Source organism: Erinaceus europaeus, chromosome 7 (genome assembly GCF_950295315.1).
Source record: "Erinaceus europaeus chromosome 7, mEriEur2.1, whole genome shotgun sequence".
Lineage (NCBI taxonomy): Eukaryota > Metazoa > Chordata > Mammalia > Eulipotyphla > Erinaceidae > Erinaceus > Erinaceus europaeus.
In genome coordinates this window covers 96,059,773-96,080,796 of record NC_080168.1, presented here as the reverse complement: position 1 = coordinate 96,080,796, position 21,024 = coordinate 96,059,773, and the positions used below count along the sequence as shown (strand labels likewise).

Genomic DNA, 21,024 nt, shown 5'->3' with positions numbered 1-21,024 from the left:
TACTGTATGAGTGAAGAAGTATGATCAAACAGATGTTAAGTTTAAAAACATGAGTCTGCCAGCAAATTCTCTAATATTTTTTTACATTCATACAAAAATCTTATGGAGTCAGTTTCATTGCATTTGGATAGCTGCAAAAGCAGCATAACATCTGATTAACCTGTTATGAGTAGATTGCGTCTAAAAGGTAACTACTTGCTTCACGTAATAATCTTGTTGACAAGTAACACCTGAACAGTTGAGACAAATAGAATTTAAACACCTGATCAATTTTTATTTCAAAATGCCTATAAAGTTTTGAATCTCCATCATACAAATAATTTTTCAAAATTCAGACATTGTTAGATGTATGTCAAAGTCCTTATACAAATAGGATACACTCAAAGGCCAAAAATATACATATTCTCTCAGCAGTTGTTACATAAATAGGAAAATATATACAGCTGATATTTTGTAATCTAAAGTACAATTATCATAACTGCAACCAAATACAGAAGATACTTTTTGAAAACAAAGACCACAGCAAAATTTAGGAGAAGAAAAAATTCATTTTATGGCATCTACAATTATAAAGATACATATGACCAATTTAGGAAATTAAGTATTTGCCACTTGAATCTTTTTCTTTTTCCAATTTCAAAACATTTCTTTTAAAGCAACAAGTCTTTGAACAGATGAAACTCAGAACTCTACTAGTTACTACTGCCTCCTGATAGAAAAGTTAGGCCTTGTGAATACTTTGGGAAAATGGAAAATGGAAAAAAAAATCTTTAAAGGTTAAATTTATCTGAATCTCTATTAAATTTTTCCAAGTAAGTTAAATTGGCTATTGAAAAAACTCAATTCTTTTAAAGTAGGAAATGTTGGGGAGGGGGGGGCAACCTAACATTAAAAAACTCTTAACATAGAAGGAATAAAGGAAAATTATGCCAGTTGTTCCCAAGATAAAAGCAACTCAAAGAGGTGTGTATTGAATTATGTCTTGCCCCAAAAATTATCCTTCCTTTTCTGTGCCCGTGCCAGAGTCTGGAAAGCCCGGAGACTAGAAGCTGCAGAGCGAGCAGAGATCTCCGACAGTCTGTCCTCATCTGCAGTGAAAAAGTTACACTGAGTATAACAAGATACCTTTTCTACAAACACATTTTAAAGCTAACAAAATTCAAAGCATCTAACTCTGTAATGTCAGTACTATGAGAAAAAAGTGATTAAAATAAGTAAGATGTAGGTATTTTTAGGAAGTTCAAATTTTCCAAGTTTGCCATATTTAGAAATCAAACAATTTAATGTTAAATGAGTACTGTTTCCTTCCTAAAATCCCACAATGCCATTACCTAATAAATACGTGACCTATGACTTCAGCATTACTTGGAAAGAAATCGTCATCATACTATCTTGTCCTACTTTTAAAAGTACAGTTGTTCCGAGCAAAAGAACTTAAAGATTTCTTTCTAAAAGCCAAGTGTCATACGTTAACATGGCACTTACATTTCTGAAATCATCTCAATGTAGAAATAATATTTGACTTTAATATACTCTCCTTTATTTTGAAGAAAACAAATTCTATGATAAAGTTATTTGTAAGCATTGTTCTTTCATTCCTGATATTGACATCTCAAACAACATGATTTCTAGCTCACTAAATTATGGAAAAAAAAAAAAAATCCCCAAACATGAGAAAAAAACCTTTGATGTGTGTAGATCATAACATATTAATTCAAGTTCCCTTTCAGATTAAAAAATATATCAATTCAATGAGTTTATACATTTTTAGGGTAAGTTAAAATAGTAACTCTGTGAGGTGCATTAAGAATTCAAAAGTCTGGGTTGAGGAGATAGCACAGTAGTTCAGGTTACAGGCTCACATGCCTGGGGCTTGAGCTATCGGTTCAATCCTTGGCACTAGCATACACCAAAGATGAACAGGATTCTTGCAGGAAAACACACACACACACACACACACACACACGTTTTTACATATGTTCATATATATATGTATATATATAATACACACACACACATATGTGTGTGTGTTCAAAATTCCTCTTCCTGCACTGTTAGAGAAAATATATTTGCCAGAATGAAGATAACACCTATATTTTTCTAATCACGTACTTCTCCTGAGTACTAAAAGCTGACCATAAATAGGCATTAAAAAAAAAAAAAGATAAGCATAATGCTAGGCCTTGTTCCTAAGGTCCCCACTGGCCAGAGTAGAAAAGCACCTCAAATGTAATGTGAGATAAAATCCTTTATCTGTTTGCCCTAAAAAATTTTTTCCAAGGCTTTAGTTACTAGTTATTTACAAAATGGGAATAATTCTACACAGAATCCTAATGTGGTTTCAAGGATTTAACAAAATAGCGTCCGTGAAGACATTATATAAACTATGAAGCACTAATCAAATTTCAAACCATTATACTAGCAAAACCACTCTATCCTAAAACCTGATAATTTAACCTTGTACTATGTGACTCAGAAATACCTTTGTCGTTAAAGGCTTCATGTTGAGGTAAGTGGAAGTGGTTCATCTTCGTTTTTCCCACTTAAAAAAAAAAAAAAGGTAGAAGAAATTTCATCCTTCAAGCCACCCAGCCATGTATCATATTCATACTGAAAGCAGGATGTGAGAAATTTTATTATTGTATACACCTAATAGAAGTTACTATCAAATGACTTCAATTTTTTTTTATTTTTATTTATTTATTTATTTTCCCTTTTGTTGCCCTTGTCTTTTTATTGTTGTTGTAGTTATTATTGTTGTTGTTATTGCTGTTGTTGTTGGACAGGACAGAGAGAAATGGAGAGAAGAGGGAAAGGCAGAGAGGGGGAAAGACAGACAGACACCTGCAGACCTGCTTCACCGCCTGTGAAGACTTCAATTTTTAGTGTGCTTTGAAATTACTTTTAAATGAACAAGGGATAACCTTAAGTGCTTTTTATTAATACTGATCTATTCAACTGCAAAAGTAAAGCAATGATCTTCTGTTTAAAGACGGTAGATGGAATCTATATATTTATTTAAGAAATTACATAAACCAGTAGGAAAGAGATAATGGGACAAGAAAAAGCAACAACATTTTGGACAGAGGAAAACAAATGGGAGAGTAATGAACGTGGTATCACGACTCTATTTGAACAAAATTAATCCTTAATTAGCAAAAGAGGAAAGTCTAGAAGCAACTAATTTGATCCTATACTGGATCAAGCTTGGGGAGGACTATGTAACACTGACAGCTAGAATGAAGGCAAGACTGAACCAGGAAATTGGATGATTTTCTTTTTTAGACAGCAGTCTGCCAGTGATCCAGGAGGTGGTGCAGTGAATTAAGCATGGGACTCTACAGCATGAGGTCCTGAGTTCAAGCCCTAATATCACATGTGCCAGAGTGGTACTCTGGTTCTCTCTCTCTCTCTCCTCTCTCTCAATGATGAATAAATAAATCTCTTTTTTTTTTTAAGAAGAATGGAATTGTTTAAAAAGAAGGCTTAACAGAGCTACTCTGACTAAAGGACACTACTAACTGGCATTATTAATAGGTAGTACATACAGCCTTTGCAGTATAATAATTTCATTTTAGAAGAAAAAAGGTTAAAAGTAATTACCATTATGCTGAAATTCTGGGTCTCTCAGAGAGCCCTGAATGCGCCGGGTGGGATGCCAGTAGGATGGAGGGCAAGGAGGAGAAGGAGGAGACTGCCCGGGGGTGTGTGCTGGAGAGTCTGGCATGTTGGAGACTGGAAGAGTTGCTTCAACAAACTTTGGAATATTGGCCACAGACTCTTCCCTCAAAGGCAGGGGATCAACTGTTTTTATACCAGCAGCTGGAGAAGTCAGAAGGGATACAGCACGGCTTTCTTTCTAAAAAGAAAATAAAGAAGTGGGGGAGATAGCATAATGGTTATGCCAACAGACTCTTATGCCTGAGGTTCTGAGGTCCCAGAATAATCCCCGTATCTCCATAAGCCAGAGCTGAACACTGCTCTGGTAAAAATAAAATATAATAATAATAATAATAATAATAATAATAATAATAATAATAATAAACAAGACATTTTAAACACTATATATCCAGAAAAGGAGTGAGAGAAAATGTGTGGGAAATAACTTTCTATAACTCTCATGTAGGGAAGACGTTATAAGCCCAACAACCTATATAAACAAACATCCTTAGGATATATAAAAACAAAATAATGAACATAAAAAGTTGGTAGAAACACACAATTTATATAATTGGCAATGAAATATTTCTGCTACACAAATGCATTTAAAAATTATAAAAGCAGGAAAAAATTGTTAGTGATTTCACTCCAAGAGCATTTTCTTACAAAATTATCTTTCTACTGAGGTTTCACTGTCTGGAGCTTCTACTTTTGAGCCCCAGCATAAAACAGAACTTTATCTACTGATTTTTTTTTTATTAATGTCATCTTATTCTTTTACATAACTTTATGGTGAACTGATAAAAATTAGAAGGGATGTATAAGCAACTCATGAACACATAAATTACTAATAGCAAACATTCTATCTCATTAATCATAATTTCAAAATAATAGCCTCAAGTACTATTTTTACTTGTAAATTACTAAGATTAATTTAAAAAGCTATAGTACTTAGAGCTGGCAAGAACAAAGAAGAAAAATTGGCATTCTCACAGGTTAGCTGAAAGCACAGTTTTTCAAGACCACTGATAAAACAGCAAAAGCTTTAAGTTTGCATTCTTATACACACTCTCTTTCTCTTGTACATTTAAACTGGCTCTTGATAAAACACAATAAAAGACTAGTAGGCAACTTATAATGCCAGAATTCATTTAAAAAAAAACCTACAAAAACATTATTTTCATAGTTGTCTTCCAAATCCTACTTTAAATTGGACTAAGAGCTCTATAGAAGGGCTGAGTGGTGCTTTGCTGACTACAGCACTTTTTACTATGTGTGAAGCCTCAGGTTCAAGCCCCTGGTCTCTACTTGCATGGGAGATACTTTACAACCAGTGGTTAATGCTCTAAGTCTCTCCCCTTGTCTTTCTCTTAAAAAAAAAAAGTGTTCTTCTGACCACAAAGTAATACTGTACTTAATATTTATATATGAAAAAAAATTAGCTAAAGAGCGGATCTTTTAAAAATATTTTTATTTGTTTATTATTGGTTAGGGACAGAGACGTTGAGAGGAGAGAGGGCCAGGTGGTGGCAAGCACACAGAAGGACCGGAGTTCAAGCCACTGGTCTCTACTTGCAGGGAGAAATCTTCATGAGTGGTGAAGTAGGGCTGCAGGTGTCTCTCTGTCTCTATCCAAGAATAAGAATAAATAAAGTTTAAAAAAAGAGAGGGGTGAGGAAGATAGAGAGGGAAAGAAATAGAGTAACCTGCAGCCCTGCTACACCACTCGTGAAGCTTTCCAAGGGTGTATTTTTTTATAGCACTTGTTTAAATATGAAAATTATGAAATAACAATAATAGATTTAAAAATAGGTTATACAATAAGAATCTGGTTTAAAAAATTGAAGTACAGCTATAGAGTGCCTATCATGTCACTATACTGAAGAGAATATTGTAAATGGTATTTAACAACAGAAACATAGTCACAGTAGACTGTCATTGAGAAAAAGATCATGAAAAATCTTACCTACAGTGCACAAAATAAGCACTAACTGTAAATAACCAAGTAAGTCTTCATATGATTTTATTCTTTAGGAAAATGCAAACCAGTAAAATCAAATACAGTTCTGAACCTCTGGGCTAGCTACCGTTTGTAATTGCTGCCTTACGTTATTACCACTGCCTTCTGAACTTAGATGTTTTCTTATTTGTTGGTTGGTTCTGCTGTCACCAGGTCTTCACCATGCCAGCAGACTTTTTCAGACAGAAAGAGACACAGAGTAAGAGGGGAAAGAGCACAGCACGGAAGGGTCCTCCGGTGCTCTGGGGGCCAGGCTCACACCTAGGTGGTGCACACTCTCCAAGTGAGTTTCCTCGCCAGAGCCTAGTGGCACTTTCTGCAAGTAGAGGGTTTAACTGCTTCAAAGTCGAGAGAGCTGGAATATCACCAGACACACACATTTTTAAATCGAGATCTATGAGAAAGTTATGTCTTGCACTTGGTCCCCTTTTAAACTACAAGTACCACTTTGGGAAATTATTGTTTTGATTTTGTTCTTTTTCTACATCAATGTATAGGATTTGGCCTCTGCTGGTATGTTCTTACTATTGTTAAGGAGATCTGAATGACAGGAAGCCAGGTGATGGCACACCCAGTCAAGCACTAAGTGCAAGAAACTGGTTCGAGCCCCTGGCTCCCCACCTGCAGCAGGGACACTTCACAAGTGAAGCAGGTCTGCAAGTATCTCCCTCTCCCTCTCCCTCTCTCTCCTTCTCTCTCTCTCTCTGTCTCTCCCTCTATCCTGCCCCTCCCCAATTTCTCTCAGTCCTATCAAATAAAAGAAATAAATAAATAAAAATGTGTTTGTAGTGCTGGCACCAAGCCCCAGCAATAACCCTGGGGGAAAGAAAAAAAAAAAGAGAGAGAGAGATCTGACTGACATATGACATATGCAGAGTATGTGTTACACATGGAGTCCCCAGTTTTATCTGAACTGACTTCACGACCTGCTTCTGAGTCTTTATGGTTTTGTTTTTCCACTCTGCCCCAGTACAGTCCACTCTCTGCTAGCAGCCAGACTGTTGTCATCTTTCATGTAAATCAGGCATCTGCCTTTGCTGCTTCAAATTCTCCAACCACCTACCAGAGCCATGACACTAACTGCCACTATCTTATACAGTCTCTCTTTCCAACCTCATTCCCTGCCCATCTTCCTTCCCTCGCTAGACTCCAGATGCACTGGCCTTTTCACTCCTACAATCCCTCTGTCATGGAGCTGGGGAGACAGCATAATGGCTAAGCAAAAGCCTCTCATACCAGAAGCTACAAGGTCTTAGGCTTGGTCTCTGGCACTGCCTTAAGCCAGAGCTGAGTAGTGCTCTGCTGTCTGGTGTCTCTCTCTAATAAAAACTAGTTTTTGAAGTCTCCTTGTGATACACTTGCACTTGCTAGTCCTTCCACCTGCCCTAATCTCTTCTGGGGCATCTCCCTCACCAGTCAAGCCTTAGCTTGACTGAGGAATGTCGGTCCCTATGGCCCAAACTAAAACAACTGTACACATTCTTACAGGTCAAATGTGGTCTTATCTAATTCACAAAAAATTCTACCTAAAATTATCTCTTTAAAAAATACTGCCTCTCTCTCCCAATGAAAATGCAAGCTCCATGTGAGGCATGGTTACCAGTGACTCTACAGTGCCTAGCACACAGTGAGAGAACATTATGTATTTAGGGGAGTGAAAAATGAAATTACTGACCTTCCCTCCAAAGATGGTTCCTGTTCCCTTACTCGCATCACCCCCCCATCTTCTATCAATCCTGGTGGGCAGCCAGCAACCTAGAAGTGGGTGCTGTCCCCCCAACTCCCATTATCCAACTCAGCAAGAAGTCTTGATACTTCATCAGCTTCCCACTGTTCTTGAAACAAAGACAGGTATTTTCAGTATAGTTTTTTTTTTCGTATTTGTTTTTCCCTTTTGTTGCCCTTGTTTTTTTATTGTTGTTACTGATGTCGTCGTTGTTAGATAGGACAGAGAGAAATGGAGAGAGGCAGGGAAGATGAGGGTGAGAGAAAGACACCTGCAGACCTGCTTCACCACTTGTGAAGTGACTCCCCTGCAGGTGGGGAGCTGAGGGCTTGAGCCGGGATCCTTATGCCGGTCTTTGTGCTTTGTGCCACGTGCATTTAACCCGCTGTGCTACCACCCAACTCCCATAGTTATCTTTTTTAACCTCATCTTGCACCATGCAAACTAGCATTCACTATACTGGTCTTACTGGGTCTGAAAACTCCACATATAAATCTAAAAATAAAAAGAATCTCCATAGAATCCTGGCACATGGTATGCTTCTCTCTGCTCTTTTAACCTAGTTTACTGACTTTTTAAAAACATTTGTGGGAGCTGGGCAGTGCTGCACATGGCGGCAAAGCTCAAGGACCGGGGTGAGAATCCCGGTTCCGAGCCCCTGGCTGGGGTCACTTCGCAAGTGGTAAAGCAGGTCTGCAGGTGTCTATCTTTCTCTCCTCCGACTTCCCCTCCTCTCTTGATTTCTCTCTGTTCTATCCAACAACAACAGCTATGACAATAATAACAAGTACAATAATGGCAACAAAATGGGAAAAATGGCCTCCAGGAGCAGTTCATACTGCAGGCACCAAGCCCCAGTCATAACCCTGGAGGCAAAAAAAAAAAAAACATTTGCACATGGTGCAAAGCACCAAGGACTGATGCAGGGATCCCGGTTCGAGCCCCTGACTCCTGCTTCACAGGCGGTAAAGGTTTGCAGGTGTCTATCTTTCTCTCCCCCCTGTCTTCCCCTCCTCTCTCGATTTCTCTCTGTCTATCCAACAACAGCAATAACAATAAGGGCAACAAAAATGGAGGGGGAGGGTAATGGCCTACAGGAGCAGCGGATTCATAGTATAGGCACTGAGCCCTAGAAATAACCCTGGAGGGAAAAAAAACACTTATGGGGACTGGGTAGGTTAATGGTTCATAGTACAGTTGTTAACACATAAGGACAACCCCTCATCTCCCCATAACAGGTGTCCAGGTATCTGGAAGACACCCCCCAACCTAGGTCCTCCTCCCCATCACACACCCCAATGTCCCTTCATCCCATCCTTTCCCTCCTCCCCCAGCATTCTTTGCTTTGATCTAATACACCACACCCAGTCCACGTTTCACTTTATGCTTTCCCTTACTGTGTGTGTGTGTGTGTGTGTGTGTGTGTGTGTGTGTGTGTGTGTATGTGTGTGTGTTTTCCTTAAGTTCTACCTATGAGAGATCATTCAGTATCAGTTCTCTTTCTGGCTTATCTCACTCAACACTATAACTTCAATTTCTGACCAAGATATTGCAAAGGAGGTGGCTCCATCATTTTGAACAACTACATAGTATATATGGGTATAGGTGTGTATGCATATACACCACAACGTTTCTTAGTCATGTATCTGTTTCTGGGCATCTCACCCTGTTTTAACTGGCTAATTCATTCTCTCTATCTTAACTCAATTATAAGTTCTTTGAAGAAGCATTTTTACTGGTGAAAGTAATACTCCATGCTTCTTTAACACTTTTTTCATTTAGTTTTTAATTTTACTTTTTTCAGGTGTGATTTTTTTTTTATTAATGTATCTCTCTCTCCCCCTCACCAAACTAGAGATTACATACGATCATGTACTGTGTCTATTTTTGTTATCATTGTAACAGAGCAATGAAGGATTAAAAAGGGGGGGGTGCTGGGCAAAGCGGATTAAGTGTACATGGTGCAAAGCGCAAGGACGCAAGGACCAGCGTAAGAATCCTGGTTCAAACCCCCAGCTCTCCCTAAGGTGGGTCACTTAGAAAGTGGTGAAGCAGGTCTGCAGGTGTCTATCTCTCCTCCTCTCTGTTTTCCCCTCCTCTCTCAATTTCTCTGTCGTACCCAACAATAACAACATCGATAACAATAACAACAACTACAACAAGGGCAACAAAATGGGAATAATGGCCTCTAGGAGCAGTGGCTTTGTAGCGCAGGCACTGAGCCCAGTGATAACCCTGGAGGCAAAAAAAAAAAAAAAAAAGGCCCCAGCCTTCAACCCTGAGGTTGTGTAGGGGGACTTGCTCTCCCACCCCACCCCACCCCACCCCACCACTACCTGGGAACACAGGAGACTTGCACAAAGCAAACCTCTTCAGCCTGAGAGCTTTAAAGGCAGCAGTGGAGGAAGGTGATTTGAGAAACTAAACCTCAGGAGCCATGTGGTAGTGCACCTAGTTAAGTGCACAAATTGCAGTGCACAAGGTTGCAGGTTCAAGCCCCTGGTCCCCACCTGCAGGGGGGAAAACTTGATAAGCGGTGAAGCAGGGCTGCAGGTCTCTCCCCCCCTGCCTCCCCCTCCCGTCTCAATTCCTCTCTGTTTCTATCCAATAATAAATAAAATAAAACATTGTAAAAAGTTAAAAAAAAACAAAAAAACTAAACCATCCTCTATACTGTGCAGTGCATTATATTAGCAAACCATCTTCCTCCAGTGCAAGTAATGTTATAAACTTTTTTTAAATGATTATTTTGAAATTTTTCTTTATTTGTTGGCTAAAAACAGAAATCAAGAGGGGAAAGGAGATAGAAAAGGAGGAATAGACACCTGCAGCACTGTTCATTGCTTGGTAAGTTCCCCCCCCCCCCCTTGCAGGTGAGGTCCAGGGACTTGAACTTGAGTCCTTGCACCCTGTAACATGTGCACAACCAGAGGCACCACCACCTGGCCCCTTGCTATGAATTTTAACTGATGGCAGGCAGACACACCAAAAGAAGGGCTATATTCTGCTCTATTTCATCATAACCACAACATTTAGTATGTAGCTGGATGGATAAGAAATACCTGTTGAATTAATACATTAAGCTCCTAGGTTTTTCTGCAATTTATAAGAGTGGAACTAGTACTTGCCAATCAGGCCAATACTGTGAGAATTCTCAAGTTTTGAGAGATAGTTATTAAGGTGTTAAAAGCATGGCTCTAAGAGTCAAATTCTGTTCACCCCTTGGCAGTCCTATTACCTCTATTTCACCAGTTAATTAAGATAATACCAACCTCCCAGAGTCATTATGGAGACTAAACAAATTAACACATGTAAAGTCCTTAACACAGGGCCTAGAGCACAGGCAGTGCTCAGCCTAAGTCCTGGGGCAGATTCCTAGCATCTGATTCTGAGCAAGTCTCTGGCCATACTCCTCTGGTCACAGTCCCTTCAGTGAAGTAGCAAATGCATAAAGCAACAACAAAGAGGGCAGCTAGTCTGCCACTCTAATTCACTCGCTTACTCTTTTTTTTTTAATTTCCTTTGGTTTTTAAGCATATTTGTTTTCTGATCACTCCCATCACCAATAACACTCATTTAACACACATTCAACTAATGAGGTCCTGTTTTAATAGAATGGTTGTAGTGGTGATGGGGGGGTCAGATTCTGATCCTATCACTCACCTCTCCCCAACACCCAAAAAACTTTCCACTGTGCCCTCTGACTCATGAACACTATCAGTAGAATCCCCTAGAGAAAAAAAAATCAAGCTCTTTTCTGAATCCCACGATTACGTTAAATCACGTGACAAACAGTAACTTTAGCCTTTCCATGATTTCAATTTCTGGCTACCGCCTCCTAACTTTTGAGATCAAATCACCCACAGGTACTTCCATTCCAACAAGTCCTTAGGCTTGCCAAGACCTTCCATCCATTGAGCCTGTCATCTCTGTAGCATATCTTGACCTTCTCATGTGCTGTTTTCCCTCCCAAAGACTCAACTCCCACAGTTATTGCCTCCAATTCTTTGCATTTACTTTAAATTCCTGACCCTATTCCCCAAAACACACACACACACACACACACACACACACACTCCCCCCCCCCCCAGATAAAATATAAATCTGTTAAATCCAAGTTTGTACTGATTCTGCATCTCTGCAGCCAAGCATGCCCGGAGAAAAAAACACATAGCCCATCCTGACTGATCTCACATCAAACTTTTTGATCACCAGCCTAAAATGGTTCCTTCATGTTGCCCTGCAATACCTCCTATTTCCCTGATCCACTCCTTCTGTTCTCTAAAAAGAATATTCCATACCTCCTTCCTCTCTTTTCTCAAGTCTTCAGCATTTTCTTTCCCAGGGTCAGCGTCAGTGAAGATCTTTCTTTATATGCCATTCAAGAGAGAATTCAGAAGGGGACAGATTTCAACTAAACTAAATTATGATGTAGGAAAAACACTGCCGAATGTGCCTGTTTCCAACAGCTGGAGTAGTCAAATTATGATGACTTCTCTGGTGAGGTGGGAAGTCTGCCCCTTTTCCTGAGGATACAGAAGACTCTGACCTACAAATGAGAAGAGACTTCCCATATTCCATCATCAGTACTTTCCCTTTGTGACAATGAAGGGACTGGCAGAAAGCCCAAGACTGACCCTTCGACAAAAATCCTTTGTCCTTTCTCCCATTCAAGAACATCTCTGCAACAAAATGCTTTTAGTATCTTTTCTCTTTTACAATTGTTCTCATCCTTATATAAATGTGCTATTATCTCATCCCACCCACCTTGGCCTCATTTTTTTCCAGCTGACATTCCAGTATCCTTCCTGGAAAATTCCGTTGAAAGAACTGTTGTCTGTGATGTTGTCTCAGATTTCTCTTGTTCTTTCTAGTCCTATTTCCAACCCTGATACCATCTCCCCAGACAATACCTTTGGCCCACCTGCATGCTAGCAGTTGGGCTCAGGCAAAAACTAGTAGTCATGAGCCACTTGGAATGTACCTAAAATAGACCAACTAGCTTTTTCCAAAATGGAGACCCCAAATCTCATCTGCTATATTCTTGCCTTTAGGTTCCTGATTATTAAACAATTTGCTCTGCTTTATATCTTAATGCTTTTTTCAGCCACCAAGTTGCAGATGCTACCATGATGCCAACCTGACTTCCCTGGGAAGACGATCTCACCAATGTGTCCTGGAACCCCAACTCTCTAGAGCCCAGCTAGGTGTATGGATCAACCTACCAATACCTATATCAGAGAAGCAAAACCTTCCACCTTCTGTACCCCATAATGATGTTGGGTCCATACTCCCAGAAGAATAAAGACTAGGGAAGCTTTCAAGGGATGGAATACAGAACTCTGGTGGTGGGAATTATGTGGAATTACACCCCTCTAATCCTATGGTCTTGTCGATCATTATTGAGTAAAAAAAATTTTATCTTGTGTACATTCTCTTGAAATCCCTTTTATATGGGTTATTTGTTCCTTTACACACACACACACACACACACACACACACACACACACACACACACACCTGCCTTTAGTCCAAAGCACTATTAATTTCCATACTGCTAAATACAGCAATCACATATGTGGACCTATCAGTCACATTGACTCTCCTCGATTCTCTCAGGAGGCCACAGTCTCCTTGGTTACTCTTCAACTTCCCAATATCAAACAACCCAGGACTCAGAGAAATCTTAAAACATTACATATTTATACCATTTATCAAAAGAACTTCAAATCACTAACTACAACCCAACTTCTCTATACACCAAACTCAGAGTCTGTGCTTTAATCAGTATGTGTATTTGTATGTCTAATAAGCTTCTCACATTTAAGGTGTAAAAATAGAATTCTTGACCTTCTCTGACAAATCATTTTCTCATGCTGTTTTTCCCCCAACTCAGTTAAATGGCATACCTCCTGCATATGCCAAAAACCTTGAGTGACTATTCCTTCTTTTTCCTGCCTCGTCTCACCCATAATTAAATCATGTCAATTATAGTTTGATGGATATCCAAAATTCAGACTTAATCATATGACCTCCTCTAACCACCACCATCATCCAAGCTATGAGTCTACTATCTTTTACCTGGATATTGAGGTTGATTCCTACCTATTTTCACACCACACCCTTCTCTTGCATCCTCACTGCCTATTCACAACACAGCAACCAGTAACCTGAGAGAAACCAAAGTCAAGACATACCACTTCTTTGCCATGGCAGTGGTTTCCCATTTAATCTAGAATAAAATTCTAAGCCTTTGCGTTCATCTGTTAGGCCCCACACAATTTGAATCTCCTGTTTAAAAACTCTTGAGTTCATGATCCATAAATGCATCCACTTGTACTCTCTGCTCCAGTCACACTGACCTCCTCGTTATTTCTCAAGGAAGCAAGTACATGAGCACCTGCAGGACTCTAGACTTGGTGTTCTTTGCCAACAAAGCTTTCTCAGATATAAGCATAGGTCCATTTCTCACTTCCTTCAGATTCTGCTCAAATGCTACTCTCTCGGTGAAAAACTTCCCTAGCCATTTCCTATTCACTCCCCCCTGCTTTATTTTCTTCCTTCTTATTTATCACTATCTAAAAATACAATGAATTTTACCTTGTTATACTAATAATTCACTCTCCCCTAAGAGAATAGAAACTTAGAAAAGGTTGTCATTTTGGCCTTTTTCTTTCAGTTACATTTCCAGCACTAAAACAACGCCTCAGCACAGCTATGACACAACTGCCAGCCACTGTACGCTCAGTAATTAGTATTGCTTTTCTTATCTTTCTTGAACCATTACAGTTTTGAACAGAAGTAGTAATACAGTGCCAGTGTTGGGGAGAAAAACTCTTTAACGCCTTTGCCTGATGAAAGGCAGGCTAACACCATCTTCTCCATATCAGATGCACAGAATTTTCCAAACTCTGAGCCAAAAAAGTTTTCCACAAAATCTAAGTATCCCCCCCAAAAAAATATATATGTATATAAATATTTACCTTCCTAAACATAGTCTTGGGTGTTTCAAAGCCATCCTGGCAGGACAGTGTTTTCCTCAGTTCTGGAACTGGAAGCTTCATTTTAGAAGGAGACACTAAAACAGCACCACCTATAAAAATTCAGGTGGTAAGTTTCAACTAAATGAAATGATCATGGAGAAACAGCAAGCTAAATAAGAACGCTACAGCATGCGCTTATTACCAACAGCTGGAGTAGTCAGATCATGATGAGTCCTTTGGATTCCACCAAGCTCTCTCAGCTGTGGAGTAGGAAGCCTGCCCCCCTTTCCTGAGGTTACAGAAGACGAATCTGACCTACAAATTAAAAATCTCTGATGAAGTATTTCCTCCAGAAAATATGAGCAGAAATACTTAGTTTTCACTAAAAACAAAACCATTTTTGTCTCTAAAAATTAAGTTCACATGTAGTTAGGAATGACTGGAGGCTGGTACAGAAGATCACTTCAGCAACACGGCAGAGCATCTGTCCACTAAATTAGAAGCTAGGTCCTGAAGTCCCATCTCCCCAGAGCCCTGCCCCACTAGGGAAAGATAGAAACAGGCTGGAGGTATGGATCGGCCTGCCAACATCCATGACTAGTAGAGAAGCAATTACAGAAGCCAGACCTTCCATTTTCCGCACCCCATAAAAAATTTTAGTCCAGGGAGTCAGGCAGTAGTGCAGCAGGTTAAGCACACGTGGCGCCAAGTGCAAAGACCGGCATAAGGATCCCGGTTAGAGCCCCCGGCTTCCCACCTGCAGGGGAGTCGCTTCACAGGCGGTGAAGCAGGTCTGCAGGTGTCTATCTTTCTCTCCCCCCTCCTGTCTTCCCCTCCTCTCTCCATTTCTCTCTGTCCTATCTAACGACTACGAGATCAACAACAATAGTAACTACAACAATAAAAAACAAGGGCAACAAAAGGGAAAATAAAAAACAAACATTTAAAAAAATTTTTTGGTCCATATCCCCAGAGGGATAAAGAATAGGGAAGCTTCCTTGGGAGTCAGGCAGTAGCGCAGTGGGTTAAGTGCACGTGGCACAAAGCGCAAGGACAAGCATAAGGATCCTAGTTCGAGCCTGGCTCCCCACCTGCAGGGGAGTCACTTCACAAGCGGTGAAGCAGGTCTACAGGTGTCTTTCTCTCCCTCTCTTTGTCTTCCCCATCTCTCTCCCATTTCTTTCTGTCCTAACAACGATGACATCAATAACTACAATAACAATAAAAAGCAATAAGGGCAACTAAAAAGGAAAATAAATATTTTAAAAAATAGGGAAGCTTCCAATGGAGGGGATGGGACACAGAACTCTGGTGGTGGCTACCGTATGGAATTGTACCCGTTATCTTACAACCTTGTTAATCATTATTAAACTACTAGTATTTTTTAAATTAGGAGCTAAGTTCCAAATGAGGTACAAAACTTACAAAGGAATGACAAGAGGTTTGAACTACAGAGAAAAAGCACTCTCTGTAGCAACATCAGTTATAGTAGAGAACCAATCCCCAAAGCAAGTTTCATACAAATTAACAAGAATTCTATACTTTGCCAAAATCATTTAACACTACAAACATATTTTCTTCCTGTCTTGATATAACCAGCTGATACTGAAGAGTACCAATTACTTTGCTTTAAGTATAAAATCATTTCCCCAGACACGTTGATAAATCTAGTAATTCATAATTATAATTAGCAGGATTTAAATGAAAATAACCTTAACTAACTTCTCCCCAAGTAGTTCAGTGTTCAATTACCAACTAGTTATGACTCAATAACTGAATGAATCAAATATGCCAGATAGCAAACATACTTCTTGAAATTAAAGTAAAACCTCTGTAATACTACTCTGCAATAATAAAAAAAAAAAAATGATATTGTGGCCTTTGGGACAAAAATGGATGGGACCAGAACAAAATAAGTAAAGAAATGAAAGACAACTCCTGGGTGACTGCGTGATATCACTCATATGTGGAATCTAGAGAAGTGATATGCATGAACTTGCAAAAAAAAAAAAAAAAACAGAAGAAAACTGTTCCTGAGAATTGTAAGAACTATGATAGTTATTTTTAGGAGAGGAGACGGTGAGGACACAGCACTGGTGGTGGGTGTGACGTGAAACTGTATACATTGTACTTGTATTGTAACCCGAACTATTAATCACGAATAAAAAAATGAAAAAAGTAAAACCTGGTTCTTTGTTATAAAATCAAAAGCATAAGCCACTATACTATTCTTAATGACAGAACAAAATCCAGTCACAGTGCATGATAAAGCTTCTATATACTGACAATCAGAAAGAAATTCTCACCCTTCTTTAGTCTTGTCTGCCTTAGATTTTTCATGTACTTCCAGCTTCTCTGGCTCTCCCACATAAACCTGCTTGTCCCCTTCCTTTTCCTCCTCCATGTCCACCTCCTCCTCTCTTGGCTGTTTCTGTATGTCTTCACGGGTGTCCTCGGCATCCCAGGCCAGACGCCTTCTAACGGGCGTGGTGGGAATGTCTAACACGTCCACTCTGTCCATATCCTTCTCAGGCTGTTCTTCCAAAGCAGGTCCTTTTTCTTCTAGTTTTGCAGAAGAGCATTTCTGTAAAACCTTATGGCTTGTAGGATCTCTGCATAACAAAATAAATTTTACTTGAAATCTAAGTCATTTGGAGTTTCTAATTAAATGAACGTTTTGAGTCCCTTATTGCCCTCCACTGTTTACAACTTTGTTCCCACACAGTTGTGGGGATACTGCTTTGCTCAGTTAATGGAAACAAAAAAAACAACAACAAGATTTTACGTTATGACAAAGTTGAAATATGGAGTTTCTACTACAATATGTGTGTATATGTGCATATATATATATACATGCATTTGTTTATGGATCTATGTATATATGTCTATACACACACATTTTTTTTTCTTTAACAGAGCACTGCTCAGCTTTAGCTTATGGTGGTGTAGGGGATTAAACCTGGGACTCTGAAGCCTCAGGCATGAGAGTCTCTTTGCATAACCATTATGCTATCCCCCCTGCCATACACACATATAATTTTGTTCCTACCTTCGCACATACATACTTACCCACTGCTGACAATATAAGTGCCCATATGCAATGGCACTTATATACAAGAACTAGGGTCTTGGGCTGGCAAAATAGCTTACTCAGACAATGTGTTCCTTTGCTATGTACAAAACCCCAGGTTTAAGCCTGGTCCTTACTGCAATGAAAGGACCTTTGGTCCTGCAGTGTTTCTCTCTCCTTCTGCCTATCTCTTTGTCTCTATCTTTTTAAAAAAAAAAAAAAAAAAAAAAGGATCTCACACTGTCTAGTTACTTACTCAGTTAGGGTTTGTACACAAATGCAAACCGTGGATCAGGTAAGATAACCCAAATTCTAAACTTTGGATAGCTTACCCTTTTCAAGAAAGTGTTAAAGAACAGAATTTACAATAAACTTTTTAACCACATGCCACACTTAGAAGTTATAGTCAATTAGGTATGTTATAGGTATGCTTTCATAACTAAAAACTACTTTGTTTGCTATTAGCTCAATGTTCTCAATAGTTTGAACTCAATAGTATTAACTCAGTAGTTCAATTGTGTTCACTTTAAAAGCCAGTGGCTCAAAGTGCACGGACCAGAGCAAGGATCACGGTTCGAGCCCCCGGCTCCCCACCTGCATGGGAATCACAGGCAGTGCAGCAGGTCTGCAGGTGTCTTTCTCTCCCCCTCTGTCTTCCCCTCCTCTCTCCATTTCTCTCTGTCTTATCCAACAACATCAATAACTACAACAATAAAACAACAAGGGCAACAAAAGGGAATAAATATTTTTTAAAAGCCAGAGAGAATTCACCCATAGAATCAGTGTCTAAGTTTCATATTACCCCCAAATTTCCACTAATAAACCTGTTCTAAAGGATATGTACCAATAGCTTATATTTTCTAAAGTTTTTACTTGTGTTGCCTCCCTCTTTTTTTATTTTAATATTAATTTAAGTGTTTGTTTTTTGTTTGCTTGTTTTTTTTATGTATCTACCACATAATCGTCTCTGCTGTTTCTGCCATCAAGATTATTGCTAGGGATCAGTGCCTGCAACTCTCTCTTGTTCCCAGCAGATCTTTTTTAAATATAATTTTACCATCCACAAAGAACATCTCACCCGGCCAGATCTAGTGCTCGAATGTTACTGCTAATGGTGCCTTCTGAGCTTGTGGTTGAGGAGACATCCCAACAGCGGTTGCTATCAGACAGAATCTGATTCAGATGATCCCGAGAAAAATGTGTTCCCTGAACTCTTTTCCTATAGAACTCGGCCTTCTCTCGAAGCTCTTTAACCTATAAGGGAGAGTTAGAGACAGCAAATACTATTTAAATGCTTCTCTACAAGTATCACCAAGTAGCACGTTGAACACATTGCACAAATACAGCCAGAGACCAAGAACAGAAGACAAAAAATAGCCACGCTGGTGCTTCAGACTATGTGCATTTTAAAACAGAAATTAAACAAGCAAGCCAAAGCACAATGCAGTTAGCTGATTTCAGGCCAGCAAGCAAGGGGGAATTGGCAGCAACTAAGAAAAATAATGACACATACTTCTTACATTAACTGAAGTTAAACAAGTATTATATGCATTGATACAGTCCGTAAAAACTCAAAAGCAACCAACCTCCGCATACCACATGGCATTTATAGAACCCTAGGGGAGGAATACAGAAATAACACTTAATGACAGGTTAGTGCCACAATTGCATCTGGATGGGAATTGATGAAATATGATTCTTCTTCATTCTAAATATATCATGAACTTGTCAATCAATGGTTTCCAATGTTTTTTTTAAGCAATATTTAGCTCAGTAACCAAACTATCATAATTACTTTGAAAATTAGCCCCTCTCCTCAACCAGCCCCCCCTCACTTCTTTGCATGGCCGGGATGCTGTTAATGATGTATAGCACAGTTACTATTCCCAGCTCCCCATCTCTGAGAGAGTACTGACACAGAGAGTCTTTATTTCCACATTTTATATACTACTACTTCTACAGCAGGCCCCACTAAGAGTCGTGAGGCTTTCCCCTCCTCCAGATTTCGCGACATTCCTTTGGAATCAGCAGAAGACTCAACTTTTATTTTTATTTTCCATTAGTGATTTCACAGTGCTTTACAAAATTGTAAGATTTTAAGGGCATGTTTTCAGAGCTACCAAGGCTTACATGCTTATCATCAAAGTCCCCCCCACCATTCCCAACTGCCACCCCCTGCCACAATCTGACAGTCACCACAGTCCTCAATCAAGTCCAAGAGATAGTTTGGCTATTAATGATTTTGTAAGTTCCTTGGTTCCAACAGCCTATACACCACATATAAGCAAAATAAACAAAACAAAAAATGTTACATACGTAGTTTTTAATCTCACAAAATAAAATAGTAATGCATTCAACAAAGTAATATAGTATTAAAAAATATTCAAGGCTGGGTGGTGGTGCACACACTATAGTGAGCAAGAACCTGGGTTCAAGCCTCTAGTCCCCACCTGCAGGGGGAGCTATATAAGTGGTGAAGCACTCTGCAAGTGCCTGCCTTTCTATTCTCTCTCCCTCCTCCCTTCTTACCCACTCTCTTTCCTCCTTCTCCCCTTCCCTAATTCTGTCTATATTCACTAAATAAATAAATGTTTTAAAATACATTCTGATGAACTATTAGATGATCTAAACCCCCTATTATGAAACTAAAATATTTTCATATGAAAAGAAGCCTTTATATTATACTAATTTGAAGTCCTTTCATTTTATACAACATACTGCCACCTGCTGGCTTCCCAAAGTATAATTCCACAATACATACAAATGAGGCAGCATAAAATTGTTTAAAATCTGTACATAGATTTGAAAAACTCTCACACTTCTATTTTTCTATCATAATATAGGAACATTAGCAATAAAAGAACACAAGATGTTGTCTGCTATCACTGCTCTTTGTTTAAATGCTAAAAAGCAAATAACAACTTGACATTGCAAAAGAAACCGAAAACAGTATCTTGAGACATTATTGAGTTAAAGGGAGGAACGGGACGTACTTCATCTCTAGGGAACTCACCAAAGCAAAAGACAGTCACTGCCAAAGTGCCATAGAAACCCTTTCATCATAGCAAAATCCTGCAGTCCTAATGAGCCAAATCTGAAGTATGTCTCAGGGAGAATTAAATATGTCATTTTCTTCTTGCAAAGAAACAACAAAACAGAGCCATATTTATTTGTCTGGGTTTTCTTGTTTGCTTCTACCAAAGCACCATTCAGTGGTAGGGGGATTGAACCTGAGACTTTTAGAGCCTCAGGCATGAGACCCTCTTTGCATAACCACAATGCTATCTCCCTCACCCCCATGTTCATTTGTCATTTAAGTTACAATTTCAAGAACTCTCAAGAAAATGACTTCTAGTGGTTTTTGCATTTAACAGGCAAAACTGGCATACAGGGCATACAGAGCTATGAACCAGGGTATTCTGGAGGCAGAGCAGCTGGTTGTAACAAGCCTTGGCACAGCCCAGGTTTTACTTATTTCTTTTGTGAATCTGAGACCCTGTGAGGTTGCATTGCTCCCAATTTGCTTTTTCACTGGGGGGTGGGGGGACAGGACAAGGGGGAGACC

The 21,024-nt window shown here is 39.3% G+C and overlaps 1 protein-coding gene across 6 annotated transcripts in view; it reads right to left on the bottom strand.

The window, feature by feature from the left end:
- Positions 1–248: 248 nt before the first annotated feature.
- MDM1 (Mdm1 nuclear protein) overlaps positions 249–21,024 on the bottom strand; it is a 37,661-nt gene continuing 16,885 nt past the window's right edge. For 5 of the 6 annotated variants that reach the window (XM_060194965.1, XM_016190540.2, XM_007528415.3 and 2 more), the window contains 8 exons: positions 19,046–19,075; positions 18,538–18,713; positions 16,696–17,001; positions 14,592–14,704; positions 14,390–14,499; positions 3,604–3,859; positions 2,483–2,542; positions 249–1,088 (listed from right to left, as the gene is read on the bottom strand). In XM_060194965.1, the coding sequence (XP_060050948.1) occupies positions 976–1,088; positions 2,483–2,542; positions 3,604–3,859; positions 14,390–14,499; positions 14,592–14,704; positions 16,696–17,001; positions 18,538–18,713; positions 19,046–19,075 (1,164 nt within the window). In that variant the 3' untranslated portion in view covers positions 249–975. The remainder of the gene's footprint in view (positions 1,089–2,482; positions 2,543–3,603; positions 3,860–14,389; positions 14,500–14,591; positions 14,705–16,695; positions 17,002–18,537; positions 18,714–19,045; positions 19,076–21,024) is intronic. The other variant, XM_007528414.3, reaches the window with a different exon arrangement.